Here is a 20,364-nt window from a genome sequence, read left to right as displayed (position 1 = left end):
TGAATATTCAATTCACGGGCAACAGCGCGAGTGGACATTCCTGCAGTCAGCATGTCGATTGCACACTCCCTCAACATTTGAGACATCTGAGGCTACATTTGGAGTGGCTATTAATTTATAGTTAATTAGCCAAATAGGCTGGGATAGGCTCCAGCATACCTCCATGACCCTAGTGAGGATAAGCGGATGAATGGATGTTCAGTGTGAAGGAGATTTTTGTTTATTGTGAAAATGTTGTCAAAGTGGGGGCGGCACGGCGGTCTAGTGGTTAGCGCGCAGACCAGGGTTCAATTCCACCCTCAGCCATCTCTGTGTGGAGTTGTTCTCCCCGTGCATGCGTGGGTTTTCTCCGGGTACTCCGGTTTCCTCCCACATTCCAAAAACATGCTAGGTTAATTGGTGACTCCAAATTGTCCATAGGTATGAATGTGAGTGTGAATGGTTGTTTGTCTATATGTGCCCTGGGATTGGCTGGCGACCAGTCCAGGGTGTATCCCGCTTCACGCCTGAAGACAGCTGGGATAAGCTCCAGCACACCCCGCGACCCTTGTGAGGAAAAGCGGTAGAAAATGAATGAATGAATGTTGTCAAAGTGACTGACACATGAATGCATCTGCTCTGCTTTTTATTGTTTTTTTTCATTTTCTCATTTAGGACAAGAAGTTGATGAAGGCCTTATTTGACGTTCTGGCTCACCCACAAAACTTCTTCAACTACACAGCGCAAGAATCCAGAGAAATGTTCCCCAAATCTTTCATCCGCTTCCTGCGTTCCAAAGTCCTGAGATTCCTCCGTCCTTAAGGAAGTGCTGAATGATGCTTTGAGTTAAAATAGCTAAATACAAGCCACAGTTTCAATGTTTTTTTTTTTGTAGTTATATGCTTAAAATGAGGATAAATGAAAGAAAGGAGAATGGACTTTATCCTGGACTTCAACATTCCAGCCTCAGAAAAGCATCAGGATCACTTCTGCCACAGTGAAAACGAAGCAACTACATTAACTTTATAACCTCTTTAGATGTATAAGTCTCATTATGATTTTTAAAGAGGTATTTACATCTTAACTGTATTCATCTATTTGAGTATCGCTAAAACTGCTCATTGCGGCATGATGAGACTTTTGCTAACAGCATGCTGAAAAGAAGCAAGTAGCAAAGTAAACATATACTGAAAGTCAGTGCTATTGTATATAGAGTGTGTACTGTATGTAGTTTTAACATCGTAGAGGAGTGACAGCGATGCTACAAGGGAAAGAAACAATGATAGCACACATGTTGTTCTTGGGAACTTTAGCACTACAAATCAAAGTAGTGAAACCACAAAAGCAATTATCCCGGTGAGTTTTTTTGTATATGATGTAAAAAGTTTTTGGTGAAATGCTAACGTATGCTAGCAATGACATGTTTTGACAGTATAGTACTATCTCTTATTTCAGAGTTCAAATATTTTTAAAAACCTCTCCAAATTCTGACAAGAGGAAATAAATTGTGTCTAATTATAAAATTGGGGCACTTCACCTCATCCATCAAAATGACACAAAATGCTTGTTTTTTTTATTTTTTTATTTTTATTGAACCAACCAAAGACAGCTGTTGACTCTTTTTGACAATTCAGAGTAACAGTAATATGAGGTAAATGAAAAGTCTTGTAAAGTAAAAGTGAGCTACTCACCTGTCTTAGACGATTTGTGTGTGTGTATATTTTTATGGTTTTGTACATCTACTATGCTGTAAATAAAGATAGAAACCTTACAGTGTTTTTTTCAATTGTGTTTTTTTTAATATTGTCACTTTTATGCGCTCAGTCACACTGAATCATCACTGGAACAAACATACAAATTATATGAACAATGGAATGCGCTTGGTAAGTCAAATAACAATTATACAACGTTCACGTGGGTTTCTGCGGGCCATCCGGGTTACTAATGTATTCACTGGGTTTGTTCGTTACTGCACCCAGCCGTCCAACAAGAGCGGAGGCAACCTGTTCTCATAATAATAATACAATACATTTTAACTTAAAAGCGGTTCATACAAGTTTATGGTATTGTTGAAGTATACTTTTCATGTTTGCCTCGACTATGTTCTAAAGAGCCATTTATTTACACAGGTAAGTATGCTATACCGCCCGCCGGAGGAGTTCCGTGTAAATAATTAAGCGCGGTGTTCAGAAAGTCGTCGCCATTTTCCGGAAGCAGTGACGGGCTGGGAGCTGTTTATTTATGTCATTGATATCGCCATGGCTGATGTGGTCATACGATAAAAAAGACAGTTTCTGATGTATTTTTGTCCACTGTTGTTCTGTTTAAGATGAAGGCTGCGTTTTTACTTCAAAGTTCTTTCTTTATGTTGTGTTTGCTAAAGAGTCAGGTGACTGCGAAGGTAAGGCTAATGCTAGCTTGGCTGTCAGCGGATAGCAGTGGTCTGTATGACGATGTAGACGGAATTCATACATGTACATAAACGCTGTGTTAAACTTTGCCACACTTAAGTTAATATGAAACCAGTAATTTGTGATATGTTGCAGAATTAGCTAGTTTAAAGTTGCAAACCAAAGTAGGTCTTGTGTCATCATCGTTTGTTTGCTTGCAGAATTCCGAGGACATCCGTTGTAAATGCATCTGTCCACCATACAGAGACATTGAAGGACAGATCTACAAGCAGAATGTGTCTCTCAAAGACTGGTAGGCCCAATGTTTGGTCAATGTTCGGATGAAGACACTTCATTGCATGAATGTCTTGATATTTTCCTTTCCAGTAACTGTCTCCATGTTGTGGAGCCAATGCCAGTTGATGGAAAAGATGTGGAGGCCTACTGTTTACGTTGTGAGTGTAAATATGAAGAGAGAAGCTCAGGCACTATTAAGGTATGTTGCATATTATTGTATGTGACTTGTAAGGATACATTATTGGTTTGGATTAATTTAATGTCATAAACCCTGACACAAATGCACATTAATGTATGCCTAATGCACGTTTGAATCAATATACTACAGAATACCATATTAAATAATAAAAAATCAGCTCAATCAATCAATCAAAAATGTGGTAAAAAAAATCTTGTTTGTAAATTTATTCTGCTGTTTTTGTCATTCAGAGATCTATATGAATTTCAACAAATACTTAAACTAAATTAATCAGTCTTGAAAATTGTTTGTGTGCAAAAAAATATATATTTGTATATGACAGTATTTAAGAAATACCCCATATTTTTGTGGTTAATTAATTGCCATTAATGGCCAGTTCTCACAATTCCTTAACTATACAGCCCATGGAAACTTTCCAGGGATAATCCTGTTCATCTGTACCTTGCTTCCCTACTTTAGGTCACCATCATAATTTACTTGTCCATTTTGGGCCTGCTGCTCCTCTACATGGTCTACCTGACTCTCTTGGAACCCATGTTGAAAAGACGACTGTTTGGACACTCGCAGCTCATCCAAAGCGATGATGATGTTGGGGTATGTGACACTACCTATTATATATGAAAATATATCAAACTTATTTTCAGGAAGAAAAGTGAAATACCTCTTTTGATTGTTGAATAGTAATATTGAAATAGTGAAAACATTTCCATGTTTAATGCTAACATCATGCCCCCGTTCATTAAAAACGTAGATTCAGTTTAACAGGTTTACTGATCTAAAATACTCTGTTTTGCTTGAAGTCTCTAATTATGCACTCCAAAAGAAGCAAGACATGCATTATTTGTCTCCCTGGGTGCATTAGAGATAATGTGCGGGAGAGCTCACTGTCGGGGCCCTTTTGAGAGCACATAAATATGCACATTTGCTGAGTGCAGGCTGCTGTAGTCATTTTTTCCTTGTACACATTATTTATTTAGTGGAAGCTGGTCAATGCATGGGCTGCACGGTGGACGAGGTTAGGAGACCTGGGTTCGATTCTCCACTCTCTGTGTGGAGTTTGCATGTTCTCTCGGGTTTCTCTGGGTACTCCGGTTTCCTCCCACATTCCAAAAACATGCTAGGTTAATTGGCGACTCCAAATTATCCATAGGTATGAATGTGAGTGTGAATGGTTGTTGTCTATATGTGTCCTGCCATTGGCTGGTGACCAGTCCAGGGTGTACCCCACCTGTTGCCCAAAGGCAGCTGGGATAGGCTCTAGCATACCCAAAAAAGTATAGAAAATGAATGAATGGTCAATGCACGGTATGGGTCACTGAGGAAGCAGTCTCAGTAGGGAAGCCCAGACTGGTCCCGGGCCAGCTCAATTGGGAGGACACCAAGGTGTTCCCAGGCCAGCTGTGAGACATAATCTTCCCCAGGGCCTTCTCCCGGCTGGGCATGGCCGGAACACTTCACTTCCGGGAGGCATCCAGAGTGGATGCCTGAGCCTCCTCTCAATGTGAAGGAGGAGTGACAAAGCTCCTCACCCTATCTCTTAGAGTGAGTCTAGCTACCCTACTTTTGCAAACTCATTTAAGCCGTTTGTATTAGGTGAGGGTGAGAACATAGATCGACCACTAAATTGAGAGCTTTGCCTTTCGGTTCAGCTTTCTTTTCACCATGAAGGTCCGGTACAGCCACCGCATTACTGCAGAGACTGTGCCAATATGACTATCCCAAGAACCAGATTTGGTCACCCAGGCGCCCGTCCTAGACCGCCACCCAAAATGCAATGCGCTGGACCCCTATGTTTGCCCCTGGAGGGGGAGGGATCCTGTCAGGATCAAAAACCTTCAGGAACGTGATAGTTTTGGGTGGCTCTGATATTAACTGTAATTGCATCATCTTAAGTTGATGTGGAAGTCATTGTTGAGGTGCTATTTACAAAACACACAATTTCTGCTACATAGATAATTAAAAAAAATAAATAAATTAAAGAACTTTTGGAAATCAATAACAATTGTTAACGTTCGTGTATGTCGCCATCACACTTGTTAGTAATTTCGGGAAGTGCCTTTTGTTTTGCCTCTTAACACACACCAGCTGCAAACCAAGAAGCTCCCATGGCACTTAAAAATGTGCTTGAATAAACAAATCTCAACTTAGACAAGTCCATATGTGTAGTATAGAATATAATACTTCTAAGATTATACTAGGAGAACAAACAGAGCTGTTTGAACGGCAGCCACTCGTGGTGACAGGCTTAATTGTGCAGTTATCTTATTAAATGTTTTTAATACCAATACGGTGATTGAGAACCAAAAAAAATAAGCACGTTTTGAGTGTGCCTCAATTTAAGATTTTGAAGCTTGGCCGCCAATTAGTTGAGTTTCTGCAAATATTTAATCACCCTTCGCATCTTTTCATGCAATGCATGCTATGGCTATCTTATTTTGTTGTAGACGACGAAAGAGTAAAATACAGCAGTATTCCAAAAATGAGCAATAGACACTTCTTATGTGAATTTAGCCTTTGAAATCTACACGCCAAAAAGCTACGTGGGCGTGTAAACTACACGTGTCTGGTGTGAGTTCGGGGTTATTCTTCCTTCTCTTTCCCTAAAATGAACCACCTTATTCTTCCTTCTGTGTTTTCAGGACCAGCAACCTTTTGCAAACGCTCACAATGTCCTGTCTCGTTCACACTCGCGACCAAACATGCTGAACAAAGTGGAACACGCCCAGCAGCGCTGGAGAAGGCAGGTTCAAGAACAGAGAAAGTCAGTGTTTGATCGCCATGTTGTTCTCAGTTAAAGGTGGAGAGGACCAAACAAAAAAAACAAAAAAAAAAACACACACTGTGACGTGTATCTCTTCTCTTCATCTCATTTGTGGTTTATATCTCCTTAAGTGTAGAGCAGAAGCAGATCAAAACTGACAGCACAAGAGATTACATTGATTTTTTAAAAATACTATTATAGCACTGTGTTCAATCAGACCTTGTCAAAAGCAGAATGAAAAGTCATGCAAAGATGTGCCAATTCTCCAGGGACTACATCATGAAAATGTGATGTTATAGGCTAATAAATGCCAGATAAAACCCCTACAAGACAATGTTTTCATCTATACTGCTGCTCCAGCACCAGTATGGATCAAAACTGGGTTGCACCCATCTAATTTACACACTAAACTGATGCTCGTTTAAAATCCTTGTTTTTCCGTGTGATGGCTACTGAGCAAAGTGTCACAATTTACATAACTGACAATTTCACTGAACTCAGTGCAGGGATAGGTGCAATTTTTGGTAATCTCACATCGTACACAGTATATGCTATACATCTTTTGGTCACTTTTTAAACGTTTTTATTGTACTCCTCTTTCATTCATCCACTTGAGCATGAGAACGAAAGTTCATCAGTAACAACTTAACGAGAGAGATAAGGTATCGATGTAACAAAGGATAATTCATTTAACTTCCATTATCAATGTCCCAAGTAACATTTGTTGTTGAATAGTACTCCATCCTGGTGCAGTACACTGAAGTTATTGTAATGACTGAGTTCGAGAGGCCTACGGAAGTGTTCTCAATTAGCATTGTATTTGTGCTACCTTTTAACTTTGGAATAAAGTGATGTAATTTTTGTGATTTCTTGCACCATTGCCGTTTATTAATGCTTTGCAGTGCCTTCGGACCTGAACCGTGAGAAACCCTCCCTCGAGGTGCGGTGTGTACATCTGAAAGTCATCTCTAACACACTATTTTGAGAATTTTCCTCTGCATCATCACACTAGATTGGAGACAAAATCATGATTTAATGCCATGCCTTTATTTTCACATGTTGGAAAGTAACTACTCTACCTTATAAATCAGATTACATTTATACGCATGAAGTTTTTCCTCACTGAAGTCTAACCCGAAGTCTAAATGTTAGCAAATGCTGCGTTGCTTCCCTTTGGGTGCTCTGCTAGGACTTGACTGCAATTTTGTGGGACTTGAAGCATGCTCATTTAGGTTGAGGTCAGGTGACTTGCTTGGCCAAGAATATTCAATTTGTTTGCCTTGAAAAGCCCAAGGTTTGCTTTGGCTGTGTGTTTTGGGTCATCATGCTTCCTGCGCTATGAAACACTGTTTTATCCCCATGGCCTGTTTTTTTTCTCACTATTTGGCTCCAATCTGCATGCATTAAAGCAGGTCATGCACCTTGTATTAGTAGACACCTCATCATTATACACTGTACATACAGTATGCGAATGTGTGCTATTTATGCATGTGACGATTTGCTTTCATAGTCTGGTTTTGCTCAAAAGACTTTTGCATGTGTCAGGAGGTTTTTTGGTGCAACTTTGCAATCATTTGTCATCACCCTAATGAGAGAATGTTCTTCCACTGGGAAGGATTTAGTGCAGGATTTGGATGAATAATGACACTGTTCACGCAACACATTTGGCTTGGACTCCCAGGAAACCACTCTTGAATTTGCAACAGTTCTGTGGCCACGTGTATATTTACTTATGCATCTGCACAAAAATATAATCTGAATGTCCTTTACTTATAAGGGGGATACATTTTAAAGCTCAGTAAACTGCAGACGTAACTGTTCATTGGATTATTCCATAACCTGTGTGACATTCTTTTATCTTAAGCTGTAAAAGTGATGTATAGCTACCAAGTGAAAAGTGAATATTTGCAAATTAAAATAAGACCGCTTCATCCTGCAGAACTCAAGCATGGCCGCCAATTAGGTGAGTTTCTGCAAATATTTAATCACCCTTTCGCATCTTTTCATCCAGAGAAGTGATCCACACAGCACTGCGTCACCGTTTCCTGTCCATTTCACTTTTTTTTCTAAGTCTTCTTTGCAGTTCCACGGTGGAGACTATTTTTTTCCACAGGAAAAAAAAAGTGTTCAGACTGCACGCACGAAGAGAGCGACAGTGTGCTGGAGAATGGATCACTGAGTAAACACTTTTGCAACCTACACAAACAGGTAGGCTTTTACATTTGCTTGACTTGATGCTGTAAATGTATTTAAAGTTTGCAGTTTATACACATTCTTCCATCCATGACTGCGTGTCGGAGAGACAAGAAAGGGAATACCCTCATCTATTAATCACCGTTTCTTACAGTCATGACTAACATGACTAAAGTTATAGTTAATAATACATCCCGACGCCATGTATGTCTGTTCCCAACATTACAATCTTACATTTAACACGCACAACTTTGAACTTCCAATCGAGAGCTGCAGTTACAATTTATCACCTACAGGTGGCACTCTAGTCTACGGAATTGCTGTTCCCAAACACCCGTCCACGCATTCCTGCTGCATTGTTGTACCAACCCATCACACGACATTACACTCCCTTTTGTTTGTCTCAACATGCTACTTTTATATTGGTGACCCGGATTACTGTGCTGACACGCAAGCCTTAGTGAATACAACATCACAATACACTGCTAATGTGACCTTTAGGAACATATCTTGTATTATAATCAATGAATACTGTATACATCTGACTGTCACTATCAACTGAGCATTTTTAGTTATTGTATTGGGGCTCAGTAGCTTCTGAATGCGTAGCTATTACAGTCATATAGCAAGTTAGGTGATTTTAGTGTATGATATACATACATAGTATAAATATTATACATATATATAACAATGGAATGCATTGTTGACTCACTGTCTGTGCATTTTTTATTGTGACTGCCAAATAACCCGCCATGGGGCCAAAAAAGTTTTGAGCGACAGCAATTTGATTTGAAGTTTAGAAACGCCATTGAAAGGGCGGCACGGCAGTCAAGTGGTTAGCGCGCAGACCTCACAGCTAGGAGACCAAGGTTCAATTCCACCCTCGGCCATCTCTGTGTGGAGTTTGCATGTTCTCCCCGTGCATGCGTGGGTTTTCTCCGGGTACTCCGGTTTCCTCCCACATTCCAAAAACATGCTAGGTTTATTGGTGACTCCAAATTGTCCATAGGTATGAATGTGAGTGTGAATGGTTGTTTGTCTATATGTGCCCTGTGATTGGAAAAGCGGTAGAAAATGAATGAATGAAACGCTATTGAATTTGATCCAAGTCCGTACCAACCATAAGTTCCATTTATTCGTTATTTATAATTATTTTTGCATTGTTTTCTGCATGCAAAGCTATAATTATTCTCTTAAACGTATTTTTTGATCATACTATGTTTGGGTGTCTGGAATGGATTAATTAGCTTTGGTATTCATCTCTCCAATTGGAGAGAGAGAGAATTTTTTTGCATTAATTCCTGTCCAAAGGTTTCAATATTTCCACATTTTAGCAGTCTTGGAAGAGAGAATCCTTGGTGAATTTTTAGAGTGTAGGTGGCAAAAGCCCCACAGCTGTGTGGAATAATCCCTTTTAGATGCTTCAGGAGTCAGGCTTTGCGCAGAATCCTAAACAAACACTAGTAGAGCTTGGTGGTTTTATTTGAGATAATAAATGTGATGGCGGCTTTAGCAGGTGTTCAAGCAATGAGTGTTAACTTGACTCGCTTTTGAAATAAAGCGTGTTACGTCTTTAACTCACAGTGCAGTGGTATGAAGAGCTTAGATGTACGTGGATTTGCACTGTTGGACGATGATTGTGTCACGTCCATAAAGCAGAGTTTAAGTTGAGATGAGTTGTGTCTTAGAGCAGCTAGTATCTCTGTCGTTTTAGATTCTGAGGTTTCAAGGAAGGACGGTCGTTACAAGACTTACAAGTTACAAGGCTTCCTGTTGACTTCATGTTATTCACTGCCATTTTGTGACTTCCTGCGTTCCCAAGTCCGTCAGATGATTTCAAAACTCTCTTAGAGCTATTTTTTTAAATGGATGAGCTTTGCCGCAACATTTGGTGTGAAGATGCTGCATCAGTCAGACACCCAGATCAGCAAACACAACAGTCACATGCATTGTGAACCACAGCTTTTTTTTTTTTTGACTGTGATGTGCTTCATAGTCATGCTTCAACTTGCTAGATGAAAAAACTCCTTTGTGGAGGTGTGAGGCATGAGGAAAGACCTAATGTCGTAACGCTGTTTAAAATCACAAACAAAACAATGTTTTTTTTCTTCTGCTGACGCTTTTTCAGCGGGTGGGAACAAGTCAGTGTTTTGCAAGTCAAGTCTTGAGCCAAGTCTCAAGTAAAGAGGTCATTTTCTGTAATTTTAATTGGCCAAAAGTCTTGCTGGAAATTACATAATAATGATCACATTAGGTGTATACTTTGAAAAATGGAGACACATTTTACTTAATTAATTCACCGAGAATCTCAAATATTTTCAAGTCCTAACACTAAAGTCCGCGTCAAATCCGTAGTCTCTGATGGCAAAGGCCAAATCAATGTCGAGTCGATTCTAAAGTCATCAAAATTGTGAGTCAACTGTGACTCCAATCCAAGTCGCCTGACTCGAGTCCACACCTCTGCATATTATCTAATTATTATCCGATGCATGTGGCAACAAAGAATCTTAAAAGGTCATTTTGGCTTTGTACCAAACACAAGCAGTTGGTTCACATGTGTCACATTGCCACCTACAGGCTTGGCATGCACATACAATGTTTTCAGTTGTTCTGAAATCCATTTTTTTTTTTTTTGCAATCTGCAATCCATTTTTTTACAATCGACTGAGCGCCAATAAAAAACAGAGAACGAACAAACAAAAACACAAGTAAATGTAGACTACACACCATAAATAATGATTTACATTTCCTCAAAAATTAAGCCTTAAAATGCTCTAATAAATGCATTTCCTCAATTGATGGCCAGGTACAATATGATGCCACAGGAACAGGTAGTACCACTAGGTGGCTGTGATTGCCTTTACTAGAAATGATCCCGCTGTGTGCTTCAGTTGCCACAACAGACAACATGGGCTTCAGAGCAGACGTGGCATCTGTAAAGCTGAACGACTTTATTGCAACTGACAAGAACAGAGCGTGTTTTGGTCAAGCAGGAGAAAGAAAGCAAGGAGTTGGAGAGAATGCTTTTACAGTAGAGTCAATTAGTTCATGTGGGATGAAGATAATTGAGTAGTGTTCAGAAATTCTGATATACTGTAACATATATTTAAATTATTAATCTCTTTTAGGAAAACACTCTCAAAAGGTTGCTGCTCTGATTTTTCATGATTTCATACTATGAATAACATGGAATTTAAAAAACTGAATATTTCTGTTGCAAGGCTGCACGGTGGGGGGGTGGTTAGCGCACAGGTCACACAGCTAGGACACCCCAGTTCAATTCCACCCTCGGCCATCTCTGTGTGGAGTTTGCATGTTCTACCCGTGCATGTGTGTGTTTTCTCCGGGTACTCCGGTTTCCTCCCACATTCCAAAAACATGCTAGGTTAAAATTATCCATAGGTATGAATGTGAGTGTGAATGGTTGTTTGTCTATATGTGCCCTGTGATTGGCTGGCCACCAGTCCAGGGTGTACCCCGCCTCTCGCCCGAAGACAGCTGGGATAGGCTCCAGCATACCCGTGACCCTCGTGAGGATTAGCGGTAGAGAATTGATGAATGATTGAACATTTCTGTAGTTTTAATTGGCTAAAAGTGGTCACGATAGAGTTATTCTTTTTCATAACATACAATTGTTTGAGAAAAACAAAGTTAATAGTTAATAATAACTAAACAAAAGCAAAAACTACTATTGGCTTGTTCCTAATTTTCACATTTGTGAAAATAGAGGAGAACTGAAAATGATCAATCTCATCACGCTAGATTATTAATGTATTAATGTCCAACTGATATTTCAATCAGTCCCCCAGAACATGTAGATGCATAACGTAAAATACCGTTTATGGAAAACAATCTTTGTGAGTGGACGTGGGGACATTTGTTATTGACGGTCCCCTCCACTTGTGAATATTCATCCACAGTCCAACATTCATGGACTGCAGTGACAATAAACAAAGCAAGAATGAGCTATGAATGCCTCGAGGAAGAAGAGGAGGAGGAAGAGGAGGAGGAGGGGGAAGGCGAGGGAGCAAAATCCCGACAAAAAAGTGGGGCCAAACAAGCCGTTACCAAGGTAACAAGTCCAGCCTTCCCAAAAAGGCTTTGAGAGCGTCATTCCTTTTTTTGGGTCGGTTTTGCTTGGAAATACATGACTTGGACATTATTGCGGAGGGCAGGTATCCGGCGAACCGGGCCAGACTTTTTCACCGAGTAGAAGAAGCAGACTTTAAAGGACGAGAACATCTCAATATGTCAGCAGCCATGCTCAAGTGGAACTCGGAGGTAACAAAAAAAACACAATAACTTCTTTAAAGCTCAAAAACGACTCAGAAGTGGGAAGGGGGTGTGGACTAATAACGTGTTTTAGGTAGAGCATGTACCAAAGTTATATTAGAAATGTTAAACGTGTCATGGTGCGTTTTGAAAGTGGCCTCCACGTGACCATATTTGGTCATAGTCACGTTTAACGTTGAAGTGAAACAAGATGGCTAAACACCATAACTGGCTGCTACGTTATCATAAAAGGGAATATGCAATCCAAGCGGCGGTATGAGTTAAACATCCCCAATTGCACCGATGTGATTTAGGGCATTTTGGGGGAGTTTGGACGCCTGGGAATGTTTGTTTTTGTCTCAGGGGCTTAACCCTTCATGCAAGATGAAGTGGATTAAGTGCACACTGTTTTGTCTCCACTCAACATAGTTAGATTGTGAGAACTCACGTTTTAGCTGCTGTCTTCTAAAGGAAACAGTAAAAGTCTAATACTTCAGTTTTCCACATATTACTACACACTCACTGGCCTCAACAATATATACATTATTCCCTATGAATGAGCTACATGAATACATTCAAGTTTTTGCTTTGTCACCTGTCACACAGAAGCTAAGCTGTCAGTGTTTTCTTCAACCAGGCTATCATATCCTGACCTACATTGGACTGTTTTTTTTTTTAACATTCAAAAGTTATTGGCGCTCTCACCACAACATCTGTACTATTAGATTGGTGATGAAATGCCCCTGTGAGTATATCTTTAGTCTCTTGACATTTTAAGTAGTGTTAAGCTGTAACAACAGCTTTGATTATTCGTTTGCTATTATATTTATGAAAGTGTAGATTAGACACAGTTGCCTGTCCTTAGATTGGTCTATATATAACAACACAAGCTATTGGGGAGATTCTTTGGCGTTCAAGAGGACTCTCTGAGGGTTTTGGTGTGACTGGCTGAGTATACCAATCTGTTAATGTAAGTAATCATGGATTTTAACAGACAATTGTGTGTGTGTGTGTGTGTTTGGGGGGATTAATCCCAATGGCATCTTAGTACTAGGTGAAAATGATATAATACTTGAGGCACACACCCAGACAAAGCCATGTGGCACACTAAAACAATACAAGAAGAAAGAATGCACACAAGGTCTGTCATCGTCCTCTTGTCTGGCTTGTCTAGACTAATGACAAAGTGGAATTACTGCTGCAAGTCACTCTGGAGTACAGTCATCCCTAATTTTTTACAGTTAATTAAATGGTTCCAAAGCTCACCGCAACAAGTACATTTGTGAAAATAGGATTCAATATCAATAAATACAATATATTTGTAGTTAGAGCCTATAAAACCTTTTATGACCTTCTTTAGTCATTTTTAAAACCATTATTAGAGCCTTGTAGACATAAAATAACAACTCTATTGTCACCTTGACACTTGTTTTAGCCAATATAGTAGACATACATTTTAACTGATTTCTAAAGGCACACAGAATATTGCGTTCTTGGACTATATAAACATGGTATATACCAAAAGAAAGATTAGACTCTCATTTTTCATCAGAAAAAAAGTTTGTTTCATAGCTAAGCTATGTAACATAGCTAAGTTTCAGCAAAATATCAGTTCTCAAGTATGAGACACAGGGTTTAATGTTTAATAAAAGAGGAGCGACTTATACATGGGAATTTATGCTAAACTGTTCAATAATTATGTTTTTTAGCTTGAGATAGCAAAATATCAAATAGAAATCTGTCCTGCTCATTAAAAGAGAATACATTTAGTCTCCAGGTTGCAGGGGTCTCCAACTTTCATCAGTATTAGAGCTGTCAACAAACTGTTTGATTTGTGACTGCCAACACAATATCAATATTCTTTGACCTTTTGTGGCTCTTCTAAATTAGCCTGTGATATAGGAGTATATATATCATTATATTCATTAAACAACCACACACAAATAGTGTTTTGAGGACAAGACACATTTAGTATCATGTCAATAAGAGAGTAAAGTGAACAACGAAAGTAAGTACGTGCCTCATGAACGTGATATCCACTTGTGGATGGCTCAGAAGTAACATTGCTGTTGTGCTTGGAAGGTGCAGATGCACTGACACTGTCTGAAAGGAAATTTTGCTTTGCTGTGTTTGTTCTTTTCCCAGCTGCAGTTAGCTAGTTTGCTCCTGCCAATGCAAAGTAACAGCCAGTGACAGCTAGGCACATAGTGTGTAAACAAAGATGCAACAATAATCGAAACAACAAAATGACTAATCTTGAGCAAGAATGCCTTGGGTTGTTTAAAGTGTCAAATGTTTTCTGGAAATGTTTTATGTCTCTTTCAACACAAAAAAACATAATTTTTGTAGAGTTACACAAAAAAACTTTTTTTCTGGCTGTTTTCCAGTCTGTTCGTTGGTTGAACCAAACATAAACTTGTCAACAGCTAGGAGCAGCTGAAAATGAAAATGTTGTGCTGGCAATTATGGTCACCAGAGGATGAATCTTCTGAATTTTCCTCCGACACTGGTTGACATTGGTGGCTTTTGAGGGGAATGTTTGGAAGGATTGCCATGACCTTTGGCACTGTCTTATTGTACGTGCTTACAGGCATTGCAAGTAATAACCAGTTACACATTCCATTATGCAGTTCCATCTTTGTGCAGCTTTTGCAAATCAGCAAGGGCCCAATGTAAGAATCTAAGACACTATAACACTACAATTTTGCAAAAAAAAAAGTTGTCATGCATGACTTTGCCCTGAATTCCTGGAGTGCCATGTTTTTGCTGCCTAACCAAGCCAGAATTTTTGTTACTTGAATTGCTTGTTATAGCATTAGCACCGTGTATGAAGGAACCTCAATCAGTCGCCCAAACCACCTCGTCTGGAAGAATAACAGTAGTAGCTTAGCTCCCTCCAGATGTCTCGATGTCTCTCGCCCAATCCGCAAGCCCACCCACCTTACAGAGGAAACTCCTGTCAGCTGCTTGGATCCACAGTCTCATTCTTTCGGTCACTTCCCAAAGGTCTTCACCACCGGTGAGGTTAACAGCATATAATGACTGGTAAAATGAGAGCTTCCACGTCCAACTTGGCTTTCCTTTTTAGCAGAAAAAAAAAAAATTCTGTAGCTGCCACCTTAGCATAGACAGAAAATATACACCAATTGCAATACATGTCACACTATGCAGCATAGGTGTAATACCAGTTTCAAAATATTGGTCCTTTTTTAAGCCAATGATCAATAATAGGCAGAAAAGCTTTGTTACGGCAGCTAAGACATGGCATTGTCTCAAAATGCTCACAAATCGACCCCTTGGGAGCATTTTAGAATGAGATAAGTTGTACTACATAATTGTAACCTATGGTACAAGTTGGCTGTAGTTGGCTGTAGTTCCAGTTCACACGGTTCAAAGTCCTATTTTTAAAAAAATCAACTTGTATAATTACAGGCAGTCAGTAACCTCCTTAGCTTAACATATAGTATACACTTCAATGATTTCATGAGATGTAACCATTCATTCATTCATTTTTTACCTCTTATCATCACGAGAGTTGCAGGGGTGCTGGAGTACACTCTGGACTGGTCGCCAGCCAATCACAGGGCACATATAGACAAACAACCATTCACACTCGCATTCATACCTACGGACAATTTGGAGTCGCCAATTAACCTAGCATGTTTTTGGAATGGGGAAGGAAACCGGAGTACCCGGAGAAAACCCACGCATGCACAGGGAGCATGAGATGTAACCATAATTAATGTAAAATAATATAGCTATTATAATTGTTATTCTCATATACAGTGCAAGTATTTCAACTTTGCATTTAACCCATCACAGAAAATACACTTAATGATGGAAAAACCTTTCCAGTTGTTTGAGACGTACAGACACCAACAAGATTTCATCTTATCCACTTAACGTCCTTGGATAAGTCAGACTGTGTTTCCGAGGTCAGATGACACACAGTCTTTGACCCCCCCTGCAGCACAGATGGATAAAAGCCTGTTTTCCACATGCCTGCCTCTGCAGCTGTGCATGCTCATATCTAGGTTACTCGCAGGGTTTTTCCCTCTGCCGCAACTACAAAAATACTCTACACTGTTAAAGCTAAAATGGAGATAAAAAGGCAAAACGTATGTTCAATGTGGGTACTTGTGGAAGTGTGATTATATGCAACAAGACAGTAACAGTTTCTGTTGGGTGGGTTTCTCTTTGAGCTCTCTGGAGATACATGGTTATGAACGGAATAAGTGTTTCAATCACTCATAAGTTTTTAACACTTATGAGTTTTCCACTGCATGGTGCCCTATTTCCTCTGTCAAAAACAGTTGTTCTCGAGTTCCTGTGTAGCTTCGTAATTGCGGTATTGTTATTATTTACACAACAAACGTTAGCGTTGCTCCGATCAATCGGTCACCAGTCAGTAGCGGACACTTTCCTTGGAAAAGCATGTAATCAGCATATGCTAACTCTACATATGCTAATGTAAGTACGCATTCTGCAACACATGGCATGAAAAATATCTTGTGGGTGTAGCACAGTAACAAATTCACTATAAACGTCTTTGGCTTTTTTTTGCAGGAGCTACAGATCAAAGTCTTGTGCATCTTGTGTGTGAATTTCATACTTGTAGGCAATGTATTTCTGTCACAGTAACAGTTCTATTTTCCTCTAATCAGCAGCAACCGCTTGGATATGAAGAAGACAAAAGTTGGTGTATTGCGCACTGAGAGAGTAAAATGGCGACATATGTGAGGAAATCCCGCAGAGACAAAAGTACAGGCAGCTTTACTAGAGCGGAATATGTCTGATTATGGATATGTGGATATCGCAAAGGATAGGGGAAGACATAGTTGACGACATTTATGTTAACTTTTTCAGATTTTGGGTCCCATGGGGGGAAAAAATCACACAGGGCCCCACACCCTTTTTTATTTGTTAAAATTAACTATTTTTTTGGGCAACTTGGGATTCAGGGGACCTTAAAATTGTCCTAACTTTTCCATCAGTAGGCCAATAGCACTCATCATGAACAAATTGAAAAATTGTGATCAGTATCAGCGGATTTCACAATTCCCGCAACCCTGGTGAGGATAAGCAGTACAGATGATGGATGGATGGATTGGATGGATGGAGGATCTGTATTAGAATAAGCAGTATAAAACCCTGATGACAAATTGTTAGCATTTGCTGTGCCTTAGCTCTGGATGGTGCAGTGTTACACTCCGCAGTCTCCACTTTGCTGCAGTAGTCCCTGTTGTTGTTGCCCTCAATCTTCTTTCACATAAAAACCTGGCCAATAGAACATGCTTTTGTTTGTTGGCGTGTCTAGTTGCCAACGATGCTTTCGTCAAGACTACTGATGCAGTACCGTTTTGAAATGGTCCACCCTCCGCTCAAAACCAAGTCAAGTCGAGCAATGGACATACATGCACTATAAAGTGCAGTGAAGTGATCAGTTCATTATGATGTCACGCCCCCATTGCCTACATAATAAAATACTAAACACAAAAACCCACATAACCAAGTCTTTAACATAAAGATACATTTTAATTCCATTAATTATATCTTCCATGTGTGACGTCATCCCTAACCTAGACTGTCCCTGTGTATCACAAAGAAACAAAGCTATCACTGTCCATAGTGGACAATTCTTGTTTTTTCTGTGAGATACTGAAACCAGGGTGTGGATCAGACTAAGGTCTGATGGTCTTGCTGGTTAATGTGTGGTTAGGCCTGGAAAAAGTTGAGCGGTCTTATTCTTCCTTTGCTTTTTCTACTGATTTTTGGCTTCAGTTATACAGCTCTGTGGTTGGTTCTGAAAAAATCTTGAAGTCAGGTTGCTGAGCTGCAGAAACCGAGGAATGAATTAGCCTGAAAGCTGAGTAGTTGAAGACAAGTGAGGGGAGTTAAGGTGTTTTTACAATGTCTTTGCGAGCACCTGATCATACTATTTGCCTTTCAGATTGAAGAAGGTATCTGGAATTAAATGTTTCCTATCATAATGAAATTGTAGAAAAGTCACACTGGAATGTAATATATGTATATGTACAGTATATGTAGTGGCTGGTATGTAGTTTGTACATGTGTACCCACCCTCTTCTCGTTTGTTTTTTCGATCCTATGAAACCAGTCTTTGATTTGCACCAGTGCACACTGCAGTGTTGCGGCGTCAGCCTCTTGGACAAATATTAGTACATTCCTGCATGTTGGGCGGCGGTAAACTGCAGATCAGATGATCTGTCAAACATGACAGGGTCAAGGGCACTTTGACCCTCTTTTAAATGACATTTAACTTAATTAAATCTGTGTCTTACACACACATACTAAGCTGATAAGAATTTTTTTTACAACATCACCCTCTCAAAGAGACGTGCATTGAACACAAAGAGCCCCTCTATGTAATTTGTGATTGTCTCATAAAGACACCATTGTACGCCGAAGAATTCTGAATAAGCTTGTCGCTGAGGAAAAACGTATTAGCCTTGTGCTTGTAGACATGAGCATGACACGACCAGGAAAACCCCTGATGGCTATGCTGGGTTTATTTTGGTGATGAGGTGGGGAATTTTGGTCTTTTGTAATCGAGGTTCTCTTGTTAAAAAATGTTTTCTCTTTTTTCATTTTGACATTCAAGCAACTTCAATACCAAAGAGCTAACTCATGACAATATTTTATGATAGTCAAGCAAGCTGGAAAGAAGATAACATTGTCTGGATAAGTGATGAAGTAAGAGTTATGCTGAGTGACATATAGTTCAACAATGGTCTCATACAGTATCTTTGTAGCCATCCAAGATTATTTGACTTTAAACATAATACTTCATACTAGTTTAAAGATTTGATGATTGAATGCTGAGGAGTCAACCAAAGTGGTAAAAAAAAGCTTTTTGTTAGTGAGCAGCCAACTTCCTTGTTTCTTTGACTTTGCCTTTATCGATGATGGATGGTGCCATGTATTTTTTCTCTGTTTCCTCGACCATCAGGGTATGGAGGAGCAGTGAAGTCTTAATTCATCCATTTTGTGCTATTATGAAGGTTTGTGGAGGAGCGCCTGTATGCATATTTGTGTTCTTGTTCTTTAGCTGCCCCCCTCAAAAATGATTGTTGTAGAACCAGTTTCAAGTTGACCATGTACTGTTAAACCTACCTTTTTCCACTCTCATTGCATGTGAAAAAAATACTGATTAAATGGGACCTATTATGCTTTTTCCACTTTTCTGACTTATAAATTATATTTACAGTGTTGTATTCTCATGTTAAACAATGCCAAAGTTGCAGATAATGAGGTTTGCGCATTTGGAAGTGAGCCCTGAAAGAAGTTTGGCATGGCTCTAAAAGCTTGGGTTTCAAAAGGCGTGGTAAAACAGCCTCTTTGTGATGTCACCGAGGGGTGGTTTTCCTTATATGGTTCAAAGTTAGGAAGCACTTTGGGTGTATGACCAATCACAGTGGAGTGGGCAGAAATTAAAACAGACCGTTTTGGCAGGAAGCATAAATCAAAGGAAATACAGCGGGAATAGGTGCAGACTCTGCAAAAACTATAAAGTTCTCTGTGCTGGTCATTGTGTATAGCTGCTCTGTAGGAGTCCACAACTCAATACAAAGGGTTGAAAAATGAGCATAATAGGTCCCTTTTAATGTTTTTTTAACACAAAAGTGGGGCCACAAGTGTTTTTTCACATGACTGTAGGATGACTATGTCATCATCCATTAGGGCATTCATTAATGAGAAATAAATGCTAACTGCTCATTGTTGTTTGTATTTTTTTATGTTTTCAAACCAGTGTGACTCACCATCAGTATAATTTCAGTTGTTCATTTTGGTCTGCATTGTTAGTTAAGAACCTCTGATTGATTTGGATTCTTTACGTTGACTGATTTCAAAGCGTAATTTGTGATTTAGTTAAGTTACACAAATGGCAATGCTAGTAGGCAGCTTATTGGCAAGGTACTGCAATAGTATTTCCGGGGTTGCTGTTTACTGAGTGGGATTTTTTGAGGGGAGATACTATCAGAGTCCAGGAAGTTATCTGGCTAACGCCTTGTTGTTTACACAGAAAAGTCCATCCGGGGCCTCTGTGACACACTGATTGTAGCTTTTTGAAAATAACAAAGTCATTTAAACATTGTTCTAAGCTTTAAATAACAACTGTGTGAGAGCTGGGATAATTGGAAATGTCTGTAACTTGCTTTCTGGAGATCTTAGTATATTTATTAAAATGAGCCAAGATAGATTTTTTTTTCCTAACAGAGATTAATTAGGGATTAATCAGAAATGACTATTCA

At 39.4% G+C, this 20,364-nt stretch overlaps 3 protein-coding genes across 8 annotated transcripts in view; all 3 read left to right on the top strand.

Annotated features, from left to right (window-relative positions):
• scube2 (signal peptide, CUB domain, EGF-like 2) overlaps nucleotides 1-1,755 on the top strand; it is a 30,437-nt gene extending 28,682 nt beyond the window's left edge. For 4 of the 5 annotated variants that reach the window (XM_058088437.1, XM_058088440.1, XM_058088439.1 and 1 more), the window contains one exon: nucleotides 655-1,754. In XM_058088437.1, the coding sequence (XP_057944420.1) occupies nucleotides 655-801 (147 nt within the window). In that variant the 3' untranslated portion in view covers nucleotides 802-1,754. Of the gene's footprint in view, nucleotides 1-654 lie in introns of all 5 variants that reach the window. The other variant, XM_058088438.1, reaches the window with a different exon arrangement.
• Nucleotides 1,756-2,184: 429 nt separating this feature from the next.
• tmem9b (TMEM9 domain family, member B) lies at nucleotides 2,185-6,492 on the top strand. The gene is made up of 5 exons (XM_058088441.1): nucleotides 2,185-2,380; nucleotides 2,591-2,682; nucleotides 2,757-2,865; nucleotides 3,325-3,459; nucleotides 5,505-6,492. The coding sequence occupies exons 1-5, from the start codon at nucleotides 2,309-2,311 to the stop codon at nucleotides 5,658-5,660; spliced, it is 564 nt and encodes a 187-aa protein (XP_057944424.1). The 5' UTR covers nucleotides 2,185-2,308; the 3' UTR covers nucleotides 5,661-6,492.
• A 1,191-nt stretch (nucleotides 6,493-7,683) lies between these two features.
• Nucleotides 7,684-20,364, top strand: part of dennd2b (DENN domain containing 2B) — a 39,707-nt gene continuing 27,026 nt past the window's right edge. Inside the window, exon 1 of one of the 2 annotated variants that reach the window (XM_058088435.1) lies at nucleotides 7,684-7,834. The gene's annotated coding sequence lies outside the window, so the exon portion shown is untranslated. Of the gene's footprint in view, nucleotides 7,835-11,847; nucleotides 12,101-20,364 lie in introns of those variants that run through there. The other variant, XM_058088434.1, reaches the window with a different exon arrangement.

Source organism: Doryrhamphus excisus, chromosome 12 (assembly GCF_030265055.1).
Source record: "Doryrhamphus excisus isolate RoL2022-K1 chromosome 12, RoL_Dexc_1.0, whole genome shotgun sequence".
In the NCBI taxonomy this organism is placed as follows: domain Eukaryota; kingdom Metazoa; phylum Chordata; class Actinopteri; order Syngnathiformes; family Syngnathidae; genus Doryrhamphus; species Doryrhamphus excisus.
The sequence above is the reverse complement of the archived record's forward strand: the minus strand, read 5'-3'. Positions and strand labels throughout refer to the sequence as shown.

Excerpts from the sequence above, each read along its gene's own strand:
- tmem9b (XM_058088441.1), top strand. The coding sequence starts at position 2,309 with ATGAAGGCTGCGTTTTTACTTCAAAGTTCTTTCTTTATGTTGTGTTTG. Across the intron at positions 2,683-2,756 it reads AATGTGTCTCTCAAAGACTG|TAACTGTCTCCATGTTGTGG; the intron begins GTAGGCCCAATG and ends TTTCCTTTCCAG. Across the intron at positions 3,460-5,504 it reads AAAGCGATGATGATGTTGGG|GACCAGCAACCTTTTGCAAA; the intron begins GTATGTGACACT and ends CTGTGTTTTCAG.